This window comes from Genypterus blacodes, unplaced genomic scaffold (assembly GCF_046128005.1).
Source record: "Genypterus blacodes isolate CSIRO-AG114 ecotype Tasmania unplaced genomic scaffold, CSIRO-AGI_Gbla_v1 ptg000053l_1, whole genome shotgun sequence".
NCBI classification, from domain to species: domain Eukaryota; kingdom Metazoa; phylum Chordata; class Actinopteri; order Ophidiiformes; family Ophidiidae; genus Genypterus; species Genypterus blacodes.
Genome location: NW_027466865.1, coordinates 2,352,791 through 2,377,404, shown reverse-complemented (window position 1 = coordinate 2,377,404; position 24,614 = coordinate 2,352,791). Strand labels below are relative to the sequence as shown.

The 24,614-nt window shown below is 41.7% G+C and overlaps 1 protein-coding gene and 2 non-coding genes across 3 annotated transcripts; all 3 read right to left on the bottom strand.

Annotated features, from left to right (window-relative positions):
- Nucleotides 1-1,486: 1,486 nt before the first annotated feature.
- Nucleotides 1,487-19,862, bottom strand: mmp11a (matrix metallopeptidase 11a). The gene is made up of 8 exons (XM_076151157.1): nucleotides 19,617-19,862; nucleotides 10,893-11,131; nucleotides 9,080-9,223; nucleotides 8,123-8,256; nucleotides 7,133-7,371; nucleotides 4,660-4,864; nucleotides 3,749-4,009; nucleotides 1,487-3,659 (listed from the first exon to the last, which is right to left on the bottom strand). Exons 1-8 carry the CDS (start codon nucleotides 19,743-19,745, stop codon nucleotides 3,541-3,543), a joined length of 1,470 nt encoding a protein of 489 aa, XP_076007272.1. The 5' UTR covers nucleotides 19,746-19,862; the 3' UTR covers nucleotides 1,487-3,540.
- On the bottom strand, nucleotides 6,215-6,288 carry trnat-ugu (transfer RNA threonine (anticodon UGU)). Its single transcript has one exon. It is a non-coding gene; the product is annotated as a tRNA-Thr (tRNA).
- trnat-ugu (transfer RNA threonine (anticodon UGU)) lies at nucleotides 6,760-6,833 on the bottom strand. The gene has a single exon. It is a non-coding gene; the product is annotated as a tRNA-Thr (tRNA).
- Nucleotides 19,863-24,614: the final 4,752 nt, after the last annotated feature.

Below are 24,614 nucleotides of genomic sequence, written 5' to 3'. Positions count from 1 at the left end.
GGATTAAGCCCCTGCTAGAGAATCATCCCTCTGTGCTCCCCTGCATCCGTCAGTGTGGAGGAGCGGCTCTCTCTCTCTCTCTCTCTCTCTCTCTCTCTCTCTCTCTCTCTCTCTCTCTCTCTCTCTCTCTCTCTCTCTCTCTCTCTCTCTCTCTCTCTCTCTCTCTCTCTCTCTCTCTCTCTCTCTCTCTCTCTCTCTCTCTCTCTCTCTCTCTCTCTCTCTCTCTCTCTCTCTCTCTCTCTCTCTCTCTCTCTCTCTCTCTCTCTCTCTCTCTCACTTTGACCACTGACTCTCCCCCTCATCACACAGGGGGAAACACAGCCAGACTCAGATAATATATTGTTATGTTGTACTTGTTGTGTTTTTGTACATTTTAATAATTCTTACAAAATAAAAAAAAAACTGAATGGGTTTGATGCGTCCTTCATTCAGTTAGAGTGCAAACCTTTGATTACTGTATTGGGTATTATTAATATATACACAAATTCAAATACACACAGGTATAGGAATATGTAGAGGTTAAATTAGACCCAGATGTGGTTACAAAATAAAGTTTGACACTAAAATGCGGTGAACTCTGCAGGGAGGAAAAGATGAGCTAAAAACTGAACACAAGCTTTCTCAGTTTAAATGTAGGTCACTGTAATTTTAACACAGATTCTCCTGCTGGTCAGTCATATTCTGTCTCTGATAGAGCAGCTGCTCTGTCAAAACTCTTATATTGCACAAGGTAAACACTTTTGTCAGAGTCGCTGTCATTGAACTCAACACACGACAAAGTTCCAACAAACAGCCTTGTTGGAATGCAAGTCTGTCATTCTGATATTATGTGGTATTAGTCGCCATATATAACTGTAGTTAAAACTCCATGAAACACAACACGGCTCCAGAAAGACCCATAAAACTGTACGTTGACCGTTTCAAAACAGCCCAGAGGGAATTTCTGTTGTGAACAGGCCCAAGACTGTATCATTAACCTGGAATGTGAACAAGAGCTTCTGGCTACAGACACAAAGTGCTGAGCATCATTAAAGGAAATGCATTCATGTACAGTAACTGACTTTCTTTTCATTCTCCCACCAGGTTGGTTGATTATCTGTAGCTGGTAAATTTAAGTCAGTATTTGTGTGTTAAACACCTTGACGTTTTATTTCCTAAAGCCAGTTATGTCAGTTGATGAACATGCATGAGTTTCAACCTGACTGCACCAATCTAACACCTATCATCCATCATAGCCACCACACATCAGCATATAATCTATTATGGGCATACTTATTGTAAATAATTGAGTATAGAGATCACATTTGTTTTGGACCAAAGTACAACCACTACCATATAATATAATACACTATTAAAGATGATCCGAGTGTTAATGTGCTGGTGTCGTGGTAAATAAGTTTAAAGAAGCAGCAGAATTGGGTAAATATTTCAGATTTTATTATAAAGGAAACATAATATGCAGTTCATACATTTCAATTTACAGGTGTTGGCTACATAAGAGTAAAAAAGTTGAAGACATGTATATACAAGAAATATTCGCTTACTTGTTTGTGTATAAAAACAATGTATTCATCCAGTGAGAGTTCACTGAGAAACACTTAAATTGAGTTATGGGAATAATTAAAACAAGAACAACAGACTGCAGAAAAAATAAAAACCTGAATAAAAAGTGTAATGAAATGTCAGTGTCCTGCACTGGCAAACCAACATCTGAGCAGAACCCCTGCTGCCTCCACATCCCAAGACCTGAAGTAAGAGACAATGAAGAGGGAAGTGCTGGTTACCTGCAGCAGTGATTCTCAACCTGCACATCTAAACTCTTACAGATTCTCACAAAATGAAAAAGTAAAACAAGTAAACCCACAGAAACATCATTCATTACAAGTGAACATCATGATTTGAATTAGATGCATTAACATGTAACTGATCCATGTCAATGCATCAATCAGGGGAAAAACAAACCGCAGGTATTTCACTCCACAAACAAACCTTCTATTGTTAATGTGTATATTTTCATCCCTCACATGAGGTGAAGGATTACATGTTCCTTTAAGGAACAGAGGAAATTCTCTAAAACACTTCATAAGAGATCATATTGTTCCACAATATTTGGGGGGGTATTTATCTCATTACAAATCAGCAAAGTCACAAATAAACACAGCGGTCAGATAAATTACTAAAAGGATCAATATTTCCCCCTGAATTATAGTGGAGGGAAGGTGTACCAGCAGGTAAATACCAGTACCTCAGTTTGTACTGAATTACTGTACAGGGGTGAACATCCTGTGCACCATTAGCAAAAATGTAATTCAAACAGCCGGAAAAGCAAACCGGGTCCAAGTCTATCACTTTGATGTGTACAGGTTGAGAATCACTGATCAGTGTTGTTACTGTTGTCCCTGAATTTGCTGATTGAACCTGAATACTGCATCATGCTAGACACGAGCACTGACTTCATCGGAAGAGATATAAAAAATACACATTTTCTAAGAAATGTCAATAACATAAGGCAGGGTGATTGTACTCTAGATGGTTAACATTAACATTTTGGAACATCAAATCTTCACACGTTGTTATTGCTCTTTCCTCCAAGACAACCTAAACACTTTAGCACAGCTTTAATGGAGGCGTTATGTTCCACACGGTATTATATGGTGACAGGGAAGAAGAGGAAGTAGCATTACAGCCATGTGACTATGTTAGGTATGATTGTATGTTAAATAAAGCAGCCTAAATCAAAACGTAGGGCTGCAACAGAGCAAACTGTCTCATGCCTGCTAACACAACTCTTGAACATTTGCTCCAAGTATTCTAACCAGCAGTGAGGAAGCACTTCGCTCACAAAATGCTGACATCACCACTAAAGGCTTTCATCATTGACATTCCAACAGACACTAAACCTGTGTTCATGTCAAATATGCTCAGAGCTGTAAATTCAACCTCTGGAATCATTTCTCATTAAGTTCAGTATGTTTAGTCGCATGGGGACTGAGGACACAGGAGCTTCACAGAGACTAAACTAAACAAAAGCACCATTTGTAACCAAACAAAGTTGTTGGGGGCCCTGCACAGCTTGGGAATCATGTTGACCTGAGGTGAGCCAGAGAGACTTCACAGGAGACTTGACTAACACACCCCAAAACCAAACACGGCCCAATTATCCCGGGAAGCACAATTCAGAACAGAGATTTAAGGTTGTTGGATTTTGATTTCGCTCGTTGAATACACGACCAAGAAGTCCATCACTGAGGACAGAACGATACAGTTCACATCATTATTACACATTATCGTTATGACATGGCCCAGATCTCAGCCTTATGGTGACAAAGTGTGCAAATCAGGATGTGCCAAGTCTGAGGAAACAATTCGGTTTTCCTGAGAAGATGGTGTGATGGATCTGAGTATCAATACAGGGAGGAAAGCAAGAACAGATATAAAGGAGATCGTTCATTGCCTCGTCACACAGGATCCGAACACGTTGCTGTTACTTAACTCCTCCACATTGCCCAAGAATCCGTTACTCTGAGTCTCCACAGATTTTCAGATGTTTCTACAGGCGAAGAAATCCATGCCAACGTAGCGAGGGTAGCCTTCTAGAGAGTTCATGCCAACTGGGTCAAACTTCCAGTACTGTCTTCCCCGGATAAAATGAGCGTAACCTGAAAAGCAGACAACAGCTTGAATTAAACCATTTTATCCAAAATAGATTTGTTCACTTGATAAAGAGCTTTAGATGTTTTGGTTATACCGTATATGTCCTTGAACGCGGCGTCCACGTCGTCAGGGATTCCACTCCAGTCTTGCATGTTCCTTGGGTAGATTGAGTCGATTCGGTTCTCACGGGGGCTGAACCTCCAGTAGCTGCCTGACTTGAAGAAGTAGGTGTTGTAGTTTGTGTCTTGGCCCCAGCGCAGGGCTGCCTGGATACTAGACACCGACAGGCCCAGGCTCTGGATGGAATCCGGCCCTCGGATATGAGTCTCAGCATCAAACACCCAGTAGTTTTCCCCTGTGGAGATAGATTTTGTAGTATCGTATCCAATGTGTTCAACCAAAAAACCCCATTACCATTGTAGGTTTCTGAAAATACCTTTCTGACTACCAGATGTAGATCGTTATCCATATCCCAACCATAGCATACTGATAGTGGGACACACATGGCTTGGTAAGGTTGATGTATTAGTTTTAAGAAGTCTGCTTGAAAATGTGCCCACCTATCCACATCATTTCATTAACTTTTGAAGTCATCCTACTTATACACACTTAAACAAACAGAGTTACAACATAACCTCCTTGGTGCAAATTAGCAGTAGGATGACCTGTTTTTTGATAAGTCTGATTGGACAGCAAGTAAGTACAAGTCAGTCACTAAGCTGAGTAAATAGTTCATTTAATTGAAATACTTTCCAAGTGTTGTCTCATCCTCCAGTTCAAAGCTCTGCAAATGTCCTCGAAGTGATTTGAAGCAAATACCAATTATGTCAATGTTTTCGCTTGCCCACAACTAATGTATAAATTCACATGAAAGACTTAACTGCAATGATTTCACAACTCCGTACATGAACATTTGTGTCCATTATCTTGAGGCTTTCCCTTGATCCAGTGCTCGCGTGGGACCATTAACCACATGACAACAGTTCAAACATCTCTGCCACTCACCTTGAAAGAACCAAATATTCCCTGACTGGTCTTCAAAGGCGGCATCAATGTTTTCTGGAATCCCCCTCCAATGACGCGATGCCAGCGCTGGGTAACCACTCTCCAGATGCCCGTCCCTGATCCTCCACACGTAGCCCGACTTAAAGAAGAACAGCTCCCCCCGGATCATAGACACGGCATCAAAGTCCGTCTGGCAGGCATCAGGCTGGAAAGAAGGGAGATCACTTAATTTCCTCATTTAACAAAAGCGTCTAATAAGCTGGGTTTTATTGCAGTGGAATCATGGGTGTTTGAACAGAACATAAAAGACAGCTCAAGCTTCTCTCTACATTTTACTATAAGAAATTCAGAAGTTCAAATTGGTTCTTGTATGATGACTCAGCTTAAAAGGATTTTCTGTCACATACATTCAATATAAAACACATATGGGTGGGTGACTAATGAAAGGAAATACCAACACAGATTTGGAGCCACCACAAGCTTCCAGAACAGCTTTAATAGACCACAATGACACGGATGAGAAATCTGTGGAACTCTCTGTGGAACCCATTCTTCTAACAGAATGAAAGTCTCTCCTTTGGTGCTTTGATGGTGTTGTGGTTCAAAACATCCCACTATTGTTGAGGTTTGGTGACTGTTAAGACCAAAGCATATAACTTACATCATTTCCGTATCCATCAAACCATTCATTCCCATGAAGCCCTATGAATGGAGACATTGTCATCTTTGCAGGGACCATCTACCCAAAGAATGTAAACCGTGGCTTCATCGTAGGATACAAGTTAGCAGAGCAATTATTATTATTTATTTTCATTGTAACCACGGCTGCAAAATTCCAAGGACAACAAAACAGACCCCCTGATGTGTAGACCGTTACACCCGCATCTCCAAACTTCATTTCAGTCTTTCACTGCACTCCATTGTCTCCTTACTCGACAATCCCACTGACTTATGATTTCACATTGATTAACATCTTTGTGGACTTTCAGTCGGAAATGCTTGCATGATGATACAATTTCTATTCTGTGGTTCTTTTCTTCACCTCATTTTATCATTCTGTTGGTCTTTTTCTTCACCCCCTTTCTGTTGTTTTACTATTCTGTCGTTCTTTTTTTTCAAGAAAATGAACAAAAAAGGTCTACTCTGGCCCACAGGGAAAAGAACAGAGCATATACAGAATATGTGGTAGGTTACAGGTTCAAATCCCAAACACACATGAAGTAATTATGTAAAGGAGCTATCTTCTTCTTGCCCCAAGTCTCTAAAATCACAGATTTTAACACTAATAGGTAAATACTAATTTACCTATGTCATGGAATTGTGTATTTCAGTACTTATGGTTTCCTCTCGTATGATTTTACAAGTAAGCATCGTTTATATAGTTCCACAAACTATGCGCTATGCGGTGTGCTGAGAGCGAGCGAACGAGAAAACAAGAAAAAAGAGAAAGAAAGAAAGAACAACAACAAAAAAGATAAAACAGGTGTATTCAAGATGACACACTTAGTGGACATTTGGTAACACTGGCATAATTATAACATATTGTCACCTTCTGAGGCACTGCTGGGAGTTGAACCCAGGATCTCCTGTTTACAAGACAGGCACTTTGACCAACTAAGCCACAGTGCCTTGTTTCTAGAAGGAAGAATCAAATCATCAGTGCAGCGGGATTGATCAAGACAGGTCAGATGACTGGAGCTCAACCGGTGGTAAAGTTTGACTCATCCATTCTGCAGCTGACCTCCTGATATAATATTACAATGAACTTTTGCTGACGAAATGATATATATTGTATGTATATATTATTCTTTTCAAGTATTGTGAATCTGTAAGTATTGCAATTGTGATATTATTTTCTTTTTCAAAAAAAATATGGTTGCTTGTATTTCCACTATAGGTGCAACCATGTGTCACAGCAGCAGCAGGGGCGTGTCGGCTACTGGCTTCATCTGGTCCGCCAACAAAATCAGTGCAGGCACAAGATTAAGATGCATTAAAGTTCATTAAAGTATCAAGTATTCATCTATGCTACGATTCATGATTTTTTTTCCCTCAAAATGTTTTATTTCAACCTCTAAAAGGAAGCTTTGAGCGTCTATCAGGCACTGCTGGGATTTGAACCCAGGATCTCCTGTTTACAAGACAGGCACTTTAACCAACTAAGCTACAGTGCCTTATTTGGGCAGAAAGAGGTGTGAATTTTAGATTAGAACACCCTACTGCACAACTATGGCACATACTATTTCTCTACAAGGATTGAAGCAACACACAGCACAGATGAATCTAATGTCACGCTGGACAGACGGGAGAACATGCACAAGACAAACGCTTTAACCGAGAGACAATTATAGTAAGCAGTAACAGTAAGAGACAATCATAGAATGAGATGCACCATTAAGTGGAAGGAGAGAGGAGAGGCTGCTGGATTGGTGTAAGAAGCTTCTATGAGCCATTTTATAACAATGACACTTACGGTAGTCAAGATCTCATTGGTCTCCGGGTTGGCTGGAGGTGGTGCCCTGGGTGGAGGTGAGGGCAGCACTGGTGCACGAGCTCCGTACAGGTACTGGATGCCTTGCTTGTCGTCCTCGCTCAGCCTCAGAGGGTAGGAAAAGGTGTAGAAGGCGGACATGATGGCTCCTGGCTCACGGGAATGCTGCAGGCCCAAGACATGCCCAAACTCATGGGCAGCAACCTGCAGAAGGTCTGTACCTGCATGGCAACAGTGGGTGGACACACTTCAGGTGATGAGTAACCACACCTGAGTAAACACTGTGTAGGAAACTGTAGAGGCACTTTACTTTACATCCCAGGGGGGGATTCCGTTTCCACAGCACTATACATAAGAAATCAGCATCACACTTTACACAACGACGGACACTATCATTACACAAAGACACACAGCAACAACAAGCAAAACAACATGAGAACAAGACTCATAGTTCCCTCAGTGGGTTGTCCTGTTTTGGCTGCAGGCAATACAACATAGTGAGTGGGAGGAATGTAAAACTACCAAGAAGTACCAGCTGAGTCATATCTGCTATCTATCATTTGACCCTGAAATAGAATATAACTTCTAAATACCACAGATAACTGCATTTTCATTCAATCCACATTAATTTTAGCTCCTTACACGCAGCACTTGTTTGTGATTTTGTATAAACCATTGCACAAGAATAATCTAAATAGTTCAGCTGTTTGTCTGGAGGCAGTAAACCTCCATCACTCTGACCAGTTCAAACAGGATCAAACAAGGAATGTTCATCTGCAGTATTTGTGTATGGTGACAAGTCTGACACATTAAACCACCTGATTAATTGGAATGGCGGAGAAGCATTACTAGCTCAAGTCACGTCAAGTTTAATGGAACCTCCTGTGACCTCCATAGGCGTCAAAGGAGGTCATTGCAGCCATTGGATAGGATACATAACTCACATTTTAAACTCTCAGGTTAATCACTCACCCATGTGGTTTCCAAGTGTCCATGACTCATCATAGTCAAAGTGGATGTCACCTTGTCTGTGTGTTTTGGGGAAAAAGGCGTGAGCCAGAATTCCTCCTGGGCCGTCAAAGGGAAGGCTGTCTCCATGCCAGTACCTACAGTTCAAAACAAACACTATCATAGGAGCTCTAAAGGCTTATGCACAATTAGAAGATAATGAATAACTTTAATCAAACCTTTGCTCCAGCTTTTAGTTTGGAATTCACAGGCAAGCAATTGAGAATAAAAAACTATGTAATAAAACACAATGTGTCTCTTGAATACATTTACCTAAGCAGATGAACCTGAGCTGCGTGTGTGTGTGTGTGTGTGTGTGTGTGTGAATGTCTGTTTTAAATCTTAAGTAGGAGCAGACTGTCAATGTTAGATGGAGGCACTTAGTTAAACATATGAGGCCCTTTGGCAACTAATCAGATTCAGCTTGTTACTGCTGAAGACAGTGATCTACAGCACCAAAGTGCTCTAGTTAAACTGTGTGTGCAGTGTCAGGAATGTGTTCGTGTGATACATGAGTAAACATGTAAATGGATGGAAAGAAAACGGAAACTGCCCACAACAAACAACAAGACATGGATCGATGGGATGATGAAAAGGAGACAAACAGGCACATGCTTCAGGAATCAACAAACACAGGAGGAAGTCAGGCTGTGTGCCTGTGTTGACAGCATGACTTGTGTTAAGTTACAGTTTGGAAATGTCACGAAGAAGGAAACTTATCTATACCAGTCACAACATTACATGGCTGAGGTAGTAAACATGTTGTTTGGCTCAGCACAAAAATGTTAAAATGTCTATACAAAGGGTAGAGTGCAGGTTTTTAAGATTACATTAGATCTCTTTAGTGTTTTAATGCTTCAATTAAACCGGTGTGGTCTCTTTTTGATTGAGATGGCTGTTCACAGCTGTTATCCTGCTCACCGTGTAAAGTCAATGCGGATGTCGGCCTTTCCACCGTGAACCTCGGTGAAGGTGAGCGGGGCCACGTCGCTCCAGATTCTCAGGGCTTCCTGCAGGACGTGTCGCACCTTGTCCTCGCCCATCTGCCAGGGAAACCGGACAATCCTGCAGGAGACGGACGCAGGTGTCACACATACAGACAGACATACAGGATGTACGGAGGCGAGGAGAGGGACCACCGGCCTCGCAGACCTCCCTCGTACCTGATATCTGCAGCCATCTCACAGAGCAGAGAGGTGTGCTGTTACCGACGCCCTAAGGCTCCCTAACATAACACTACATCACAGCCGTTTCCTGTCAGGTAAAACCACCCAGTGTGAGAAAAACAACAACCAATCCTCTTCATCTTACTAACAAGACATCGTCAATTACATATTGGATTTATTTCTCAGTAATTAAACTGTAAATTAAGCTATTCGCACCTCAGAGGCCACAAACCACCACATACTATCAGGCCTGCATAACCCTCCTCTAATTTATATTTACACCATCTGTAAAAGAAATGTGCCTGTGGATCTAAATCTGTAGCAAAATATATAGAATCAGCCTCTCTGCTTGTCACGCTTTGGATGGATTGTGCCGAATTTGGGATGAGTCATGACCACATGACCTGGAAGCAAAATGCCACCAGATTTTGCAGAATGAAATTGCAAAAACAACAGAATTGCAGAAAACCTGTACAGATATAAATTGTCATGGCTACACTGTGACCTCACCTGTCTTACATGCATACGGTTGTGGTCAAAATTACCGGTGGAAAACTCAAAGGCTGTTGCTCCCGTACATGTGGCATTCTGCACTATTCTCCGACAGATGCCAGAGCCTGAGCTGAAATGTTTTTTCTGTGTATGACCTTGCTTTTGCTTTGATTCCTGCTGTGGGTTTCAGCTCATTTACTTACATACATGCAGGCAATTCAGTCTACACAGAAATCATGATTTATTGCAGGAAAAGAAGGCTGATAAAGTCGTGCTTGGACTTCCATCATGACTATCAGATAAGCCAGTGTGCGTGACTTTACGTGCCACGATAGAACTTCATGAGCTCAACATGTCAGCTGATTCTCTTTAGATATCCCAGAATGTGATTGTGAGCAAAGGCAGCCGTTGGCATGGTTTCCCTCTTTTAACGTTCCCATTTAAGATTTTAGCCAAACTGGGCTGAGGCCTGTTATATGTATGTTACATATTGCTTCAGGTTGCAGCCATGATCCTTCTCCGTCTGTCAGGTGTCAATGTGTTTTACAGCCTTGATCCAGCAGAGTCTGATTAGTCTGTGGCCAGCAATGCGATTAAAAACACTTTACCTCCCACCCACTCTCTCTCTCTCTCTCGTTTCTGTCTTAATGCACTGTTAGGGTAAAGAATGAGTACAATGAAAGGGACCCCAGGAGACACAGACAGAGAGGCAGCAGCCAGCAGACGACTGCCAGACACTCCGTGGTGCCAAAGCCGGAGATGAAAGAAATCCAGCACCGTCTTTGGTTGCCCCTTTTTTTTAAATAATCATTTCTACTGTTCAACGATTTGCTACATGCAATGGAGTTCATCATTCAAAATGTCTGAAATGTTGCAGACCCTATAATATACAATATAGTCATTACTTTGTCTGCAAACAATCTTAGTTCCTGCTCTCCGTCAAAATGCTGCTTATAGTCATTTTATAGCAGCAGATGTTCTTAAAGCTATAGTGGAAGTTTTATTTTGTAAGGGAAGACTTTTCACCTATATGTAGCCATGTCCTGAGCTGTGTGACATTATAGGGATGTGCATACTTGTAAGTGAGATCCGTCTTCTCCCAGCGGCCTCCGTACAGGACAAAGCGCCTCTGTCTGTGCCGTCCCTGGTAGTGAACCTCCTTCTGGGTTGGGTAGTCCGGGACGCCGCAGCGAGGACGGTTCCATGTCACTGTGGTGTTGGTTGGAGATCCGATCTCCTTCACAAAGTCCTGAGCATGAGGAACCTTTCCCCTCTGCTTCAGATCCTGAAACTTTTCGGACGCCTGGAGCAAATCCTTCAGGAAGAATAAATAAGGTCAGGAGTGTTTTTGTCTGAATAAGGATTGAACATTAAGGGGACTCAAATGTATGAAAACCATTCAAGTCTATTTGTGTTTTCAGGAACTACAAGCCAGGGAGAAAAGATAAATAAAAATTGTAACACAATTTTGCTCCCCTTTGATTGATTACATTGCAAACAAAGCAGCATGGTGAAGAAGGAAGGACGAAGACGAGACAAGGAGGCGAAATGAAAACATAAGACTCAGAGCAAAATGAGGACATGAGGAAAGTTCCGTGAGCCAAGAAATGATGTGGCCTCACAGTCATTCATCAGGTCCCAGTGGTGCTGCTTGTCCCAGTTAAACTCACAGTGGGGTCCTGGACTGGATGCTGTCCCGTTATCACAGCCGGGAATCAGCATGGCTTAAATGGAGGAAATGACTATGCTCATTACCACAGCAGCAGCAAATTACAGAGCAGAGCCGCCTCAGCACCTCCTCTCAAACTTCCAAACTACACCAACATCTGCAATTTTACACTTACAGGGAACATCTGGGTGTTCACTTCTTATCGCTAAATCACCTGCATACCCGTTTCCTCTTATATGTTGAAAGAAAGACACGGTTACAGTAATACTGTCTTACGATAAAACCAGTTCCCTCTATCCTCCTCTGGTATCTTTCCCCACATTCTCTCTTACACATTAATAAACTCCCACACCATCTCTGACCTGGTTGTTTTGTACTTGTTGATGCCAACGTTTTCAATCTAGGAGGCAGAAATGGCACAGGTTTACAGATTGACACTCCTGTTGCCATGTTTCTACACGCAAACACACTGACTCATAACCAATTTGTATCATCCACTTCCAATTTGATCATACCCATTTACTGACTTACTCTAGTTTATTGTCAGTACAATATTAGGTAATTGTACTGTAAAGTTACAGGAACTTTCAAATGTTTCCTAAAAATCTTTCTTCACTACATTTTAGAGGCAAATATTACACAGTAGTTTTCAAAGTTGCGATCGTTTTTCGTTACTAAACAACATCTATTTGATCAGTCTGGGTTTCATCAGACTTCTACAGCACTGAGAAGTAAACAGCTTCTAAAAACTAACAACACACAGAACATCGTCATTCACATCAGTGAAACGTTACAACAAAAGCATCTTGTGTGTACACAAAGCAACATACAGTTACAGTTAGATCACTTGTCTCTGGACTGATACAGATTGAAGCATGCAGGTTGTTTGTCAGACTCAAGTCCCCATTGTGTGTTTGGCTGTGATTGCAGCCTTTCAGCCTCACTTTTCCCTGCAGGACTCAAACGCTGTGTTGTTGCAGGTTATAGGGAACAAAACGCAGCAGGGTTGATGGAATGTGCTCCAGACTGCAGAAACACTGTGACTGATGGAACTGGATCACAGGAGACCAGCAGACACACTTCCTTGACCTCCCCCTTAAACTCCCACATTTCACTTTGTTTCAGCAAAACCTTCAATTGTAGCCGCCTGTGTCATTGTACAAGCCATTATTATCCTCACTTTGGGGGGTGTTGTTGTGCAAGCGTCCCTCAGTCTTACATGGTTTCTAAGACATGAAAACAACAGGAGTTCACAAACTCCCAATGGATCCCCGAAGTCACACACTTGTTTGGTTTAATTTAAACTTTTATTCACACACTGAGAAATGTGTCACAACATTCCAATCTTTCTCTCTCTGCGCCGCTACAGTGAAGACAGACAACAAAAGGTGTCAGATAAGGAACAAAACCTTTATCAAGGTGGACAGCATGTTGAAGTGTATCAGTAAAAGAGGATGTTGACATGAAACCAGTGGAAAATCTGCCTACAGATCAAATACTACTACTATTTTATTTGTACAAGTATTTACCAAAGGAAGGTTGGCTTAGCTTGTGCGCTTATACGTCTTTTAGTGCTGCATTGCTCCATACATGCAGTACATTTGGCACTGGATGCGGCTACCAATTTAAAACAAAGACAAATCTGTTGTTCATCCTAAGTATTTGTCGCAGTGAGGCATCAGTCAGGCAATCAGCCAATCAATCACACACACACACAAACACACACACACACACACACACACACACACACACACACACACACATTTATAGAGGGGTCTACTCCAATCTCCCTCATGATGGCCAAGCTCCTCACCCGGTCATTAAGTGACAAGAGGAGAGGGTCAACAGCTGATCCACTGGTCCATGACCATCATCATCGGTCGGTCTGAGCCTCCTTTCCAGCACCCTGACACACTGAGAACATTTTCCGCAACCACTGAAGCTGCAGTCCAGCCTGCCGACCTCTAAGTGCTGGGCTACCCAAGACCAAAAAGCTTCCTTCTTCAGGCAGGTGGCACAGACGGGCTGAAGACAGGCACCAATGGCCCGCTGGCCACAGCTCAGTGTGGAGCCTTTGAACCTGACCCCAGTCTCCCCTGAAACATAACTGAATTAATGAAAAATAAAAAAAAAATAAAGCAAGGAGATTAGAAGCATGTGGTCCAACTTTTTTCTGAAAAGTTCCTTTAAGTGAAAGTTAAGGAGACGCTGTCTCAGCTTTGCCAAAAACAAGTCAAATGGAGGGGAAAGCAAAGCCAGTAAATCTACTGTTAATGCTGCATTGTCAGCATTCAGACAGCTGAAAGACTCGCAGCTTGACTTATGAGTTGCCTAAGAAAGTTTGAGACGTGACATGGACCGAAAACAAAACTCATCTCTGCTCTGTGGGACTTGTTGAGAGATGAGAGTCAAACGTTCCTATTTGATCACAAGCTGACCTCTCTGACCTCAGTCGCCCAAAACAGACAGTTTTGACTGGAGCTGCCTGCCGCCTGATCCCAATCAGCGAGGTGAAGGGAGTGTCAGTTTTCAGGTTGTAAAATGGGGGTAACTCTAAGCGGTGTGTGTGTGTGTGTGTGTGTGTGTGTGTGTGTGTGCACAGGGCCGCCCCTGTCATTTCAAAGAGAGGCTAGAAAAAAAGGGGAGTAAAAAGGACTAAACCCCCTGCACACGAGTCAAATGGATCGGCTTGACCTGTCTGACCCTCGGGCTTAAACTTCCTTAATTCCCAAAAGGTTTTACGTCAAAGTTCAAGATCACACTTAAACAAGCCCATTAACAGGAAAGGTCATTTGTATGTGGAGCAAAGAACGCAGAGAAAAACACAAACAAGCAGTATGATTGCTAACTCGCAGACTCTGAATGTCCAAATTCGAGAGTTTGATTACCATGTTGACGTTAATATTCACAGTCTGACCTTGAATGATCCCTCTGAACCTGTGCGTATTTTTTCTTTTTTTTGGCTTACATTTGGAAATATGTGTAATATCGTACAGGAAATAACAATATAACCAAAAATGCAGGGACTGTGTTATTGTGTCTCTGCTGTGGATTCGCTTCAGTCTGCAACCTTTAGTGGTGAAGCCTCAGGATCAAGGAAGAAAGACCTAAGTGTTTACGTGCCAAGAATGGTTTGGAGAGGTTGGAATGGTGTGGAAAAGGTGATGTTGGACTCGATCTGCCCAGTTCAAAGAGCTCTGAGACAAACTCTGCGGCCTCATATTGTCCTCAGGGGTCAAAGATGTTTCCTTCAGTGGATTTATTTGAATTTCAGGACAATTGTTTGTCTTAATCTTCCTGTTATTTGTATTTTCTACCCTCATCCAAACAAGCTCATTTTACACTCTACTTCATTACTACTATGTTTGTTCTTTCTTTGTTTCCATCCTTTACATAACCTGATCTGAAAGACTAAAAAACCCCAAACAAATGTATTCTAATATCCTTTTTTTGGCACCTTTTAATGCTCACTTGTTTACTTTTAGTATAGCACTTGTGATGGAGTATTCTTCCTCTGTGGCATTATTACTCGGGAGCTGTTTACTTCTGGCACTGCTGCATTCAAAGCAGTTGATCCCACAGAGGCACTGACTCAGCTGTTGATACAGACGTCTTGTGGCCACGCTTGCGTGTTTGAGCGTAATTTCAGAGCAGACAATGGAAATCCTGTCAGGAGATTATACCACAACGTTTGAGAATGAAAAAAAACACACCCTGGGGACGATTAGTCTGTCACTTTCTGCTGAGAGTGCAAGACGGCGGTGATGAGACACAAACCCCAAAAAGCCGGCAGCCTGAAGGCCTCGCATGATGCTTTATCATCATGGGAACATGTGAGGGAGCTGTGGTGGTGGTGATGGGTGGGGGTGGGGAGGTATTACAAGTATGGACACATCTAGCTTCTGGTTACAGTGATGACAAGCTGTGTGAGCGGCGGCACAGGGGATCTGACAGAGGTATTCACGGAGCCGAGCAAACATGCCTGCACACGGAACGTCTGAAAAGTGGCTCCATTCTAACAACAAACCCCCCAAAAGTGCTTCGTTTCTGTCAGCTCGCCGTCTCGCAGGGTGACACGAACCTGGCAATGAGTGCATTCTCACTGCAGCTTTAACCTCGAGTTGAGTCCACATTTAAGACCACTTTCACCAGACAACACTGGAAGAAGGGCCAACATAAACTCCCTCAGTTATGTGGGGTGCAAGCTCGGGTTGTTATTGCATTTAAATACAGCTCCCATAGTTAATAATATAAGGACTGATTAATATTGCATTTAATGCCAATATAAATACTGGATTCTTTCAATAATTTCGTATAAATGCTAATAATTGTGAGTTTTTTCTAATATGGCATCCCTCAGCAGCACGCATAGTCGACTTGAGTGTGAACAAATCATTTTTACACAAAAGCAGGTTGACAGAATAGGAGTGAGGAGGATGGATGGGCTTAAATGATTAATGATCCATCTACTGAGATCCAATCACAATGCAAACTGCAACCAGATAACAAGGACGCATGTGAAAGCAAAGTGTCCAATCACGTCCAATCATCACAGCGTTATCCAGATAACGTGTGAGGCTTTTTAATGCAAGATGCTCATAGAGTGAGAGGTTGAGGGTGACGGTGGTATCTGACAGCCTAAATGACGCTATCTAAACTTTAAACCAGTGAATCCGGATGATAGGAAGTCATAAGTGAATGTTTACTCGAGGGGGGCAGATAAGGTTTCAATTTGTAGGGTGTGCTCACTTTCAGACAGTGATTGGAGGAGATACACACTATTTTCCTTCCGTCACCAAATGTCTCTGTGTCTTTCTCCTTATTCTCATCCTATTTATCATCTGAAAACCACAAACCCACAGCAGAGGAAGGTGATAAAAAACATCTGGGCATCTGCTCGAATCTCTTATCTTTCTGGGAACAAAAACCAACGTCCGCTGAGACCTCAGACATGCAGATCTTACGTCAGTCTGGTGGCTGGATGACTAATTGATGATTACATTGCTAGCCGTGATTAATAACAAGCTCTCATCCAAGGCGGAATAATTGGTACAAGCCAGATCACATGCTGTTTGTCTTTTAGTTTTCTGTCTTTTTAATAGGTCATGATAGAAAGAGGGACAAACGTGGATGACATGAGACAAACAGAGTTGAACTCAGGACATGACATGTCACAGTGAGCAACCCCCACCCTCCATTCCATTCATATAGTCCTTCTGCAGCCTCATGTGAACTCCCACATCCCCAGTAAGTTCAGCAGAGTGCAGATTAATTGGACATGATTCATATATTTAACACAGCAGAAACTATGATGCAGCATGCCATGAATTTATGGGATGAAAAGTAAAACATACCGCACACATGTTCATGTACCCAGATTGCTAAAGTTATGAACACACAGGTAATAAATCTAGCTGCCTTCATTCATTCCTATCAGGGTTCAATCACTCTAAGTAGTGCTGCAAACATATGCATTATTGTTTAATCTACTTTTTATGCTTACTTATTTAAGCTACAAGATGGACATTAGAATTTCCCAGAACTCAACTTGGGGGGTGAAAGCGCACAAAAAGTTCCCTGTGGGGATTCATTTCACAATCATATAAGAGAGAGAAAGGCACAGAGCTTCACTAGTGCCCGCAGATATTTGTGGTTTTTACTTGATAAGAGAATTAACCAATTGGTGTTGTGTTTGTTGGGTTGTTGTTGAAGGAATCATAATGAGGCTGAACATGCCCCCTTCCGCTAACGAGCCAAATAGTCTGATTATCATGCAAGAGGGGGGAGGGGCCAGTGTGCCTCCTAACCACAGGCATGTTTCACCATTCACTTGCAGCTGTGACCTAGATCTACTTGATGGGAACCAAGATCAAGGCTCTGATGTCACCTTTGCTCTCACGGCTTCTCAACCAATTGCTGGACCCACAGACATCGACATGATGGGGCAAAACAGGAAGCAGAAGCGATGCACTCAGGTTCTATTGACAAAGAGAAATCCAAACAGTTCGCCTGAGCGTTCAACCCCCCCTCCGGAGAGAAAACAGACACTTTGTGTTTCCCTGCTGCCCTGAATGCCACAGACACAGAGGCCTGTCCAGGCCTGTGTAATCACTCACTCTTTAGTCAACAATGGGGGAACAAATTGACAAAACTGCAGATTAGACTCTCCAGTTAAAGGAGCAGGAGACATAACAAAGTTGTCATCACAGGTGCAACATGGCTGTGATAATGTATCGCTCATTCTCTATCTGTGACTCCAGGTTTTGTCATAACCCTCACAGATAATGAGACTAAATAATAACAGAAAGGTGCTGTAACACTTCACTTTGGTTTGAGGCAGAAGAGACGTATCACCAGGGTGCAGTGTGGGTATTTAATCAACCACATGTGACATCATTGCACAATTAAGAACAGGTAGATGACTTGAAATAAGATCTTCCTATGAGGATGCTCATGAGCCAAATGCCATTAAGTTTTACAGGATCAAATTCACAATGGCCAAAAAATGGATTTGTCTTGAATCCCTGAATCCATGGAAAAGGGAAATTTGATTGTTTAGGTCATAATTATGAGCTGAACAAACCAATTTATGAACCAAACATACAGTAAATGCTCATAACCTCACCAGGTTGTATTCATTATTCTGACTTGCATGTCCCAACCAAGTGTCTCTTACAGATAAACACAACCTCTCGGGCTGACAGTTTTTTTTTTTTAAGGACAATGAGTTCAGGTAAACGACGTGTAATCTTATCACTGACGCCGCTGTGACGGTTCCATGTGTAGGACCCCTGTCTCTCTCTCTCTCTCTTTATGGTCTTGTTGACAAAATGCCTGTAAGAGCTGTTATTACTGCTTCCTGCCCTGCAGACATGGGACCTCTGCAAGCTAAACCAAAACACGCTGCTGTCATCATCATGTAAAGAACAAGACATTGACACATCATGAGAGCTCCGATGAGCTGAGCAGACGCAAAAATAAACACTGATGATGGTAATTTTTTTCAGAGTAAGAGCAGGTCACCGGCTAATTACAGTGACAGCTCAGCTCGGCTGCGTTTGTAAAATAATCATTTTCTCAATTATGATATCATGAGTATCATTGGTCCTGATGATTCTGAGGGATGATGTGTGTGTGTCTCTATGTGATTACAGCTGAGAGACTACAATGTAAACCTCCTACCTGTCAACGGGGCTTTGACAGATAACAGATTACAATCACTGCAATCTGAATCTGAAAAGGGTATTGTAATCTGATTACTTCAAGCAACAACAACCTCAACAACCTGCCTCTGGACATGACTAGTAATTGACTATTATCACTGTAATCTGATTACAATGTATGCCTGATGTACATCTACAGGTAACTGATGACTCCAGGCACTGACTGTAATCTGATTACACTGAGCAAAACATCATAACCTGCCACATAATCTTACAAGTGCAGTTTATATGTACTTTTTAAACATTATAACCCCACCCCCCCAGGCATTCACATTATCTTACCTGCACCCCTTTTGTGTTTTATGCAGATTGAAATCTGATTATAGTGTTTAGAAGATTTCTCTGAACAACAAAAGAGCAAATGACCCGACACTAGAAAATGGTAACTGATTACACTGACTGTAATCTGATTACACTCAGTGCACTCGTGTTAACTATGGGAGCAAGTCCAGCAAGCAAAAGGGCTCAGATTCATTTGATTCATTATACACATAACTTTTCTGTTACTCAATTTAGTCTATGAATAAAAGTAATGATATGCCGATTCCATAAACGATCCGATGACCAATGGCCAGAATGCTGTGTAATCAGTTTATATGTTTAACAGAATGCAATGAGTTGACACACTGTAAACAGCTAATAGTGTTTGTACTTTTGGTAAATGATAATCAATCTCTTGTCAATCATGTGTGTGTGAAAGAGAGAGAGAGAGAGAGAGAGAGAGAGACATGCAGCAAAACAATAGAAGAGCAGATTCCTTTAACTTGCAAATTATTAAAAACGTGTCATGCATGCAGCAAAGTGAAAGTTTCTGCAGTTTGAACTAAAACCTGATGTTGCTCCTTTACCAGCAAAGTTCCCAAAGTGTGTGTGCAACATGAGAGCGGAGGAGGGAATCGACCACTCACCGGCGTGGGCTTATACCTGTCGCGTCCGTGTCCGTGACCGTGTCCGCGCACCGGCGCACTCAGCGCGGCGTGGAGGCTCTGCAGCACCAGCACGCAGCAGCAGCTCACGAGCACCGCACAGCTCCGCATCGTCCCGCCGCACGCAGCACAGCCCGCAGTTTCGGCGCAGTGTTGCGGTGCGCAGTGCAGACCGGGATCCTTAGATACACTCTGATGTCTTTGTTCTCCGCTGTTTGCCTCCTCATACACTGTTTTTATAGCCCAGGGCTCATAATACCACCCGCGACCATGTGACTCTTAACCCCTTCACTGCCGCACGTCTACCTACACACACACGCACACGCACGCACGTACGCACGGGCACACGCACACACACGCACACACATTTTTACGTCATGTATGCACTGTATGTAAGTGTTATGTAATGTAATGTAAGTAAAACATCCAATGGTAACAATTAAAGACTATTTATACAACAACACGTGGTAACAGATGATCCCAGATGATGTAAAGTTCAAAGAAAACGGAAGACAAAAAGATTCAATCTCAACTATGCTAATCCATCCATCCATCCTACATGTGTTGATGTGTACAAACATTGAATTTACCAACCAAGTTACTTATTTTGTCACATTTTTTTAAGGTAGTTTAACATCTAAATACTTCTACTCCCATTGGTCACTATACAGTAAATTGCTCCCGATTGGGCTATTAAAGGATTATTATAAGAGGAAAAATTCCGTGAAGTATTAAGGTCACAATCGCCTAAATATGAAGTAGTCTACCATAAATAACACTGTAGGTAGGGTATAAATCCTTTTTCCATGTGAGCAAAAACACATACAACCTATAATCAAGCCTGTGTACATTCAGTATAGGATCACAGGCCCAACATAAGTCCCTGTGAATGACGTGAAAGTGAATTCATTTAACTTGCATCTATAGTTATTTGCATGTAACATGTGACTTCAGAAGGAGTAACACACAGGGAAAGTGTGTGAGCTTTAATTGTTGCTTTTATGAGGCTGGAGGGCGGGAGGTCCTGTGAGTGTGTTACAAAGCCTATGAAAAGTTAATCACAATAATCTACTCATATTTGCTGGTTCAACATAAAAGACGAGAGGTTCAAAATCCCCACTGAGGCTCTCTGACCGACCGGCTCTGTTTTGTCCAGGAAAGGCTCTTTGTGAATCAGTTAGAGATCATTTCTGTAATTACCACCACTAATGACAGTGAAGAATTTAGCAGAGCCGCTCTGTGTAATGGCTGTCAGCTTTCTAAAGGCTCTTTGGACAGGAAAAGAGGCTCTAATAAAATCGGATTTGCCTGAAAAGGAATTGCACACTGCGTACCACATCAGACCCTTAATCGTATAGTGAGAGATAAAGAGGAAAGGTTTTATAAGATGGTGTCACTACTAATTTGGGACAGAAGACTGTAATTAGAGTAACTTGCTGCAGATCTTTTACGTACAGACGCCAATTAAAGCCAAAGCTAGCAGAGGATCGGTCACGTATCAGTAGATTCCAGCCTCATTAACCTCCTGTATAAGCCTCTAGTAAGCTGGAGATTTTAATAACAGCGTGATGACGTGACAACTATAAATATCCTTTGGTGATAAAAATCTGAAACACAGCATTTGAAAACATAAATACGATTACTCACATTTGTCACAGTATTTGACCTGTAACCTGCAAACATAGTGTAATTTTATTTAAGCTGTGAAAACATTCCTCAGTGACAGACGGTAAAAACAGTCTCATTGGCTGAAGTCAATGAGACTTTGGGACAAAGAGGTTTTGTGGACAAACCTTATTCAAAGTTCAACACCCATGATGATGTGATGACACACAGTGAGTGTGTCCTTATGTGTAAAAACACAATCAAAGAGTGCCACAATGTAGAGAAGCCTCCATTTTCTATGTGAAACCCTTACTCACCATAGTTGAACACCTGCCAACCAATCAGAGAGTAGTATTTCCTATAATACGTCATTTAGTGGATGAATGAAAAAAATAGGAAAAAACATGTGAATCTACCACTTTCAGCAGCTCAAACAATCATTTTCTGCTTCAAAGCAGCATCAGGGAGGTTAATGTAAGTTAAACTCTGATCTTTTGTGTTTTGATCATGCCCAATATATTTTTATTGTTTAAAAGAATGTTCTTGATGTCCAGCTGGTCTGGAATTCAACTCAGAACCCTTCCTCTCACATCCCCACATCTTTGTTCCCTTTAGTTAGACTCATGATCGCTCTTGTAGGCCTAAAGTAACCTGCAGTGTGCTGGCGATTGTCACCATGTGAATTATATAAACATGCTATCTCATGTTCTCCACACATGGTCTCAATACAGTTTCTTCCTCGCAATTTTTTACAAGAATAGGCATCCTTCCAATATATGGCAGCAGCTCTCAATTAGGAAGGAAATATGCGTCAGAATCAGGATCAGAAGTAACTGCCAAATCTCATAAAAATGTGTTGGAATTTGCCCTTGGTGACACTTGGGCAGAGAATTATTAAAAAACGTAAAGGAGCCATGTTACATCCTGACCCACGTCTGTAACAACCTGGAACATGCAAAGTGACAAAACCCTCCGGATGCTGCAGGACACTCGCTTTTTGTGAAAATGTTCCATTGGATTAGAGCAAATAAATCCTACTGTGAGTGTTCCTTTCAAACGGTGCCTTGTGGACAGCAGTGAATTCAAAGACAATCAATCAGTCATGGCTCATTTGCATACTATCAACGCCCTCCCAATAACAACTCGTTCTGCATAATGACAGACAGAGGGACAGGAAACACGCTGAGGCCATGCAGTTTAAAATAAGAACTGTTTGATGATTTCTGCAACATTTTTCCACCTTTTTCTTTGTTACTCCAACCTAAACAGAGCAGAATGCGTGCGTGCTTGGGTAGAAGTGGAGGCAAAAGGAAAGTGGCTTCACTAACAAAGCCTGCTGCTGCTGTGACACCACATCACACGTAAACCCCCTGGAATTAATAGAATGTCACATACTGAACAGATCTTTGGTAACAGTGTAAGAGTATCTGAGGTAAACGTTTCCTTTTAAGTTCCTCACTGACACGAAGGCACACTGAAACATTATACATCAAGTGGGAGTGTTTCATTCTGATTCCATATGATGTTTTGGTCTAAGCCCTACTAATACACTTAGCATTCAATAACCTAACTATGTACATATGTCTTAGTATGTGAAAGGTAATGAATAGCACAAAATCACACCTGCAAGCTCATTTCAGGCCTACAACGAATCCACGCTTTGTCATTACTGTGTCCAGGTGAAATCGAGCTGACAATCTTTTGTTGAAAGATAAAAAGGTTTTGCGGTTTGCATCTGGTCCAAACCCAGCAGCTGTGGGTTTGTCATGAATGGAAGCTTCGCTCTGCTGCTCACGTGCACAGATTAACACACCAACGCGCAGAGTTTCTCCTTTTGTTGTGTGATTTTTTATGGTTTTTGCGTTTTACCAATGTGCACAGCGTGGCATTCCAGTGAGCTGATGCTGAGTGAGATGTGAGTGTGTGTGTGTGTGTGTGTGTGTGTGTGTGTGTGTGTGTGTGTGTGAGACTCTAGCTCACATTTACCCTATTCACTTTGAATCTAATTAGGTTTTTATGGAATACTAAAATAAAAGTAAATATATTTAATCTTTCAAAAAGATAAAATCGACTGATATCAGTTTGATCTTAATGCATTCAGACATACAGTACATCCAGCATGTGTTTAGCCTGGGGATAGAGCTGATATTGATCATATAACTCTCAGATATAAATGACTCACAGTACAACATTTTCCACTCTTAACACAACTGAAAATAAAAGAGACCCCACATATTGCGAAACATGTCACAGTTTTTGGTCCTCTGCTATATGGAATACACACGTAAACACACACAAACACACACCTACACACACACACACACACCATGGTTTTCCCTCAACCATGGGATGGTGGATCAAATGTTTAATGTCCGTGCCTTGAAATCTGCGAGTTTATGAGCGGGTTTTAGGAAGAAAAAATAAACTCTTAACAGAACTCAGTAGAAAGAAACTCCTTAGAACTGTCACAACATCAGCAGATTAACAACACTTCAAAAGGTGTGAAATCATTATGTAGTGTGTGGTTGCCGCTAATGTCTTTCGGTGAGGTTGCACCTTAAGAGATTATCTCTTGTAATAGATTTGAGTAGAGCCTCACATAAATGAAGTGAAAGTAAATGTAAATGTAAAATGTAAGTAAGTAAATGTTTTGATATGTTGTGGAAGAAAGTAGAAAATCTCAGAAAACAGAAATACTCAGGTTATAGTTCTTTAAATCTGAAGAGTAAATGTAGCAACTACAGTGACTGTGTAGTTAATACGTCAACAAGTCACCCATGGATATTTAACATGGAGGGCGAGTGGTAACAGAGAGATTGTCTGGTCATAAAAAAGGTCACAGGTTTGATCCCTACAGCTAGTGTCCATCAACCACCATGTGTCACTGAGCAAACACTGAGCCATTGTGTGAGTGTGTGTGTGTGTGTGTGTGTGTGTGTGTGTGTGTGTGTGTGTGTGTGTGTGTGTGTGTGTGTGTGTGTGTGTGTGTGTGCGCTCGTCCTGAGTATCAATCTCAGAGAGGTTGAATTGACTTTTAAGACTGCTTCCTTTATGAAAGGACATAAACCTTTAGACATTTCAGTGAAAGCTTAAACATTTCTGGCACTGCTTTAAATGTCATACAATGCTTCAAAAGGAATTTCAATCGATCAATAATGGATCCTGTTCTGATCATGGCTTAGTTTTCCAAAATTCAACATTTACTTCTTATTCTCCCTTCTTCTTTCCTGATACTCTTTGCTCAAAGATTCCTAAAACAATTTGATTTGTATCCGATTTGATTTGAAAATAAGGACATTGTATGACCTCAAATGACTTGCATTATTAAGATTGCTCTGATTCATTTATCTTAAACAACTGCAGTGACCTGGTTTA

Coding starts and splice junctions, on each gene's coding strand:
- mmp11a (XM_076151157.1), bottom strand. CDS start 19,745: ATGCGGAGCTGTGCGGTGCTCGTGAGCTGCTGCTGCGTGCTGGTGCTG. Junction 11,132..19,616: donor ACAGGTATAAGCCCACGCCG/GTGAGTGGTCGA, acceptor TTCTTCCTGAAG/GATTTGCTCCAGGCGTCCGA. Junction 3,660..3,748: donor CGCGTTCAAGGACATATACG/GTATAACCAAAA, acceptor TCTGCTTTTCAG/GTTACGCTCATTTTATCCGG.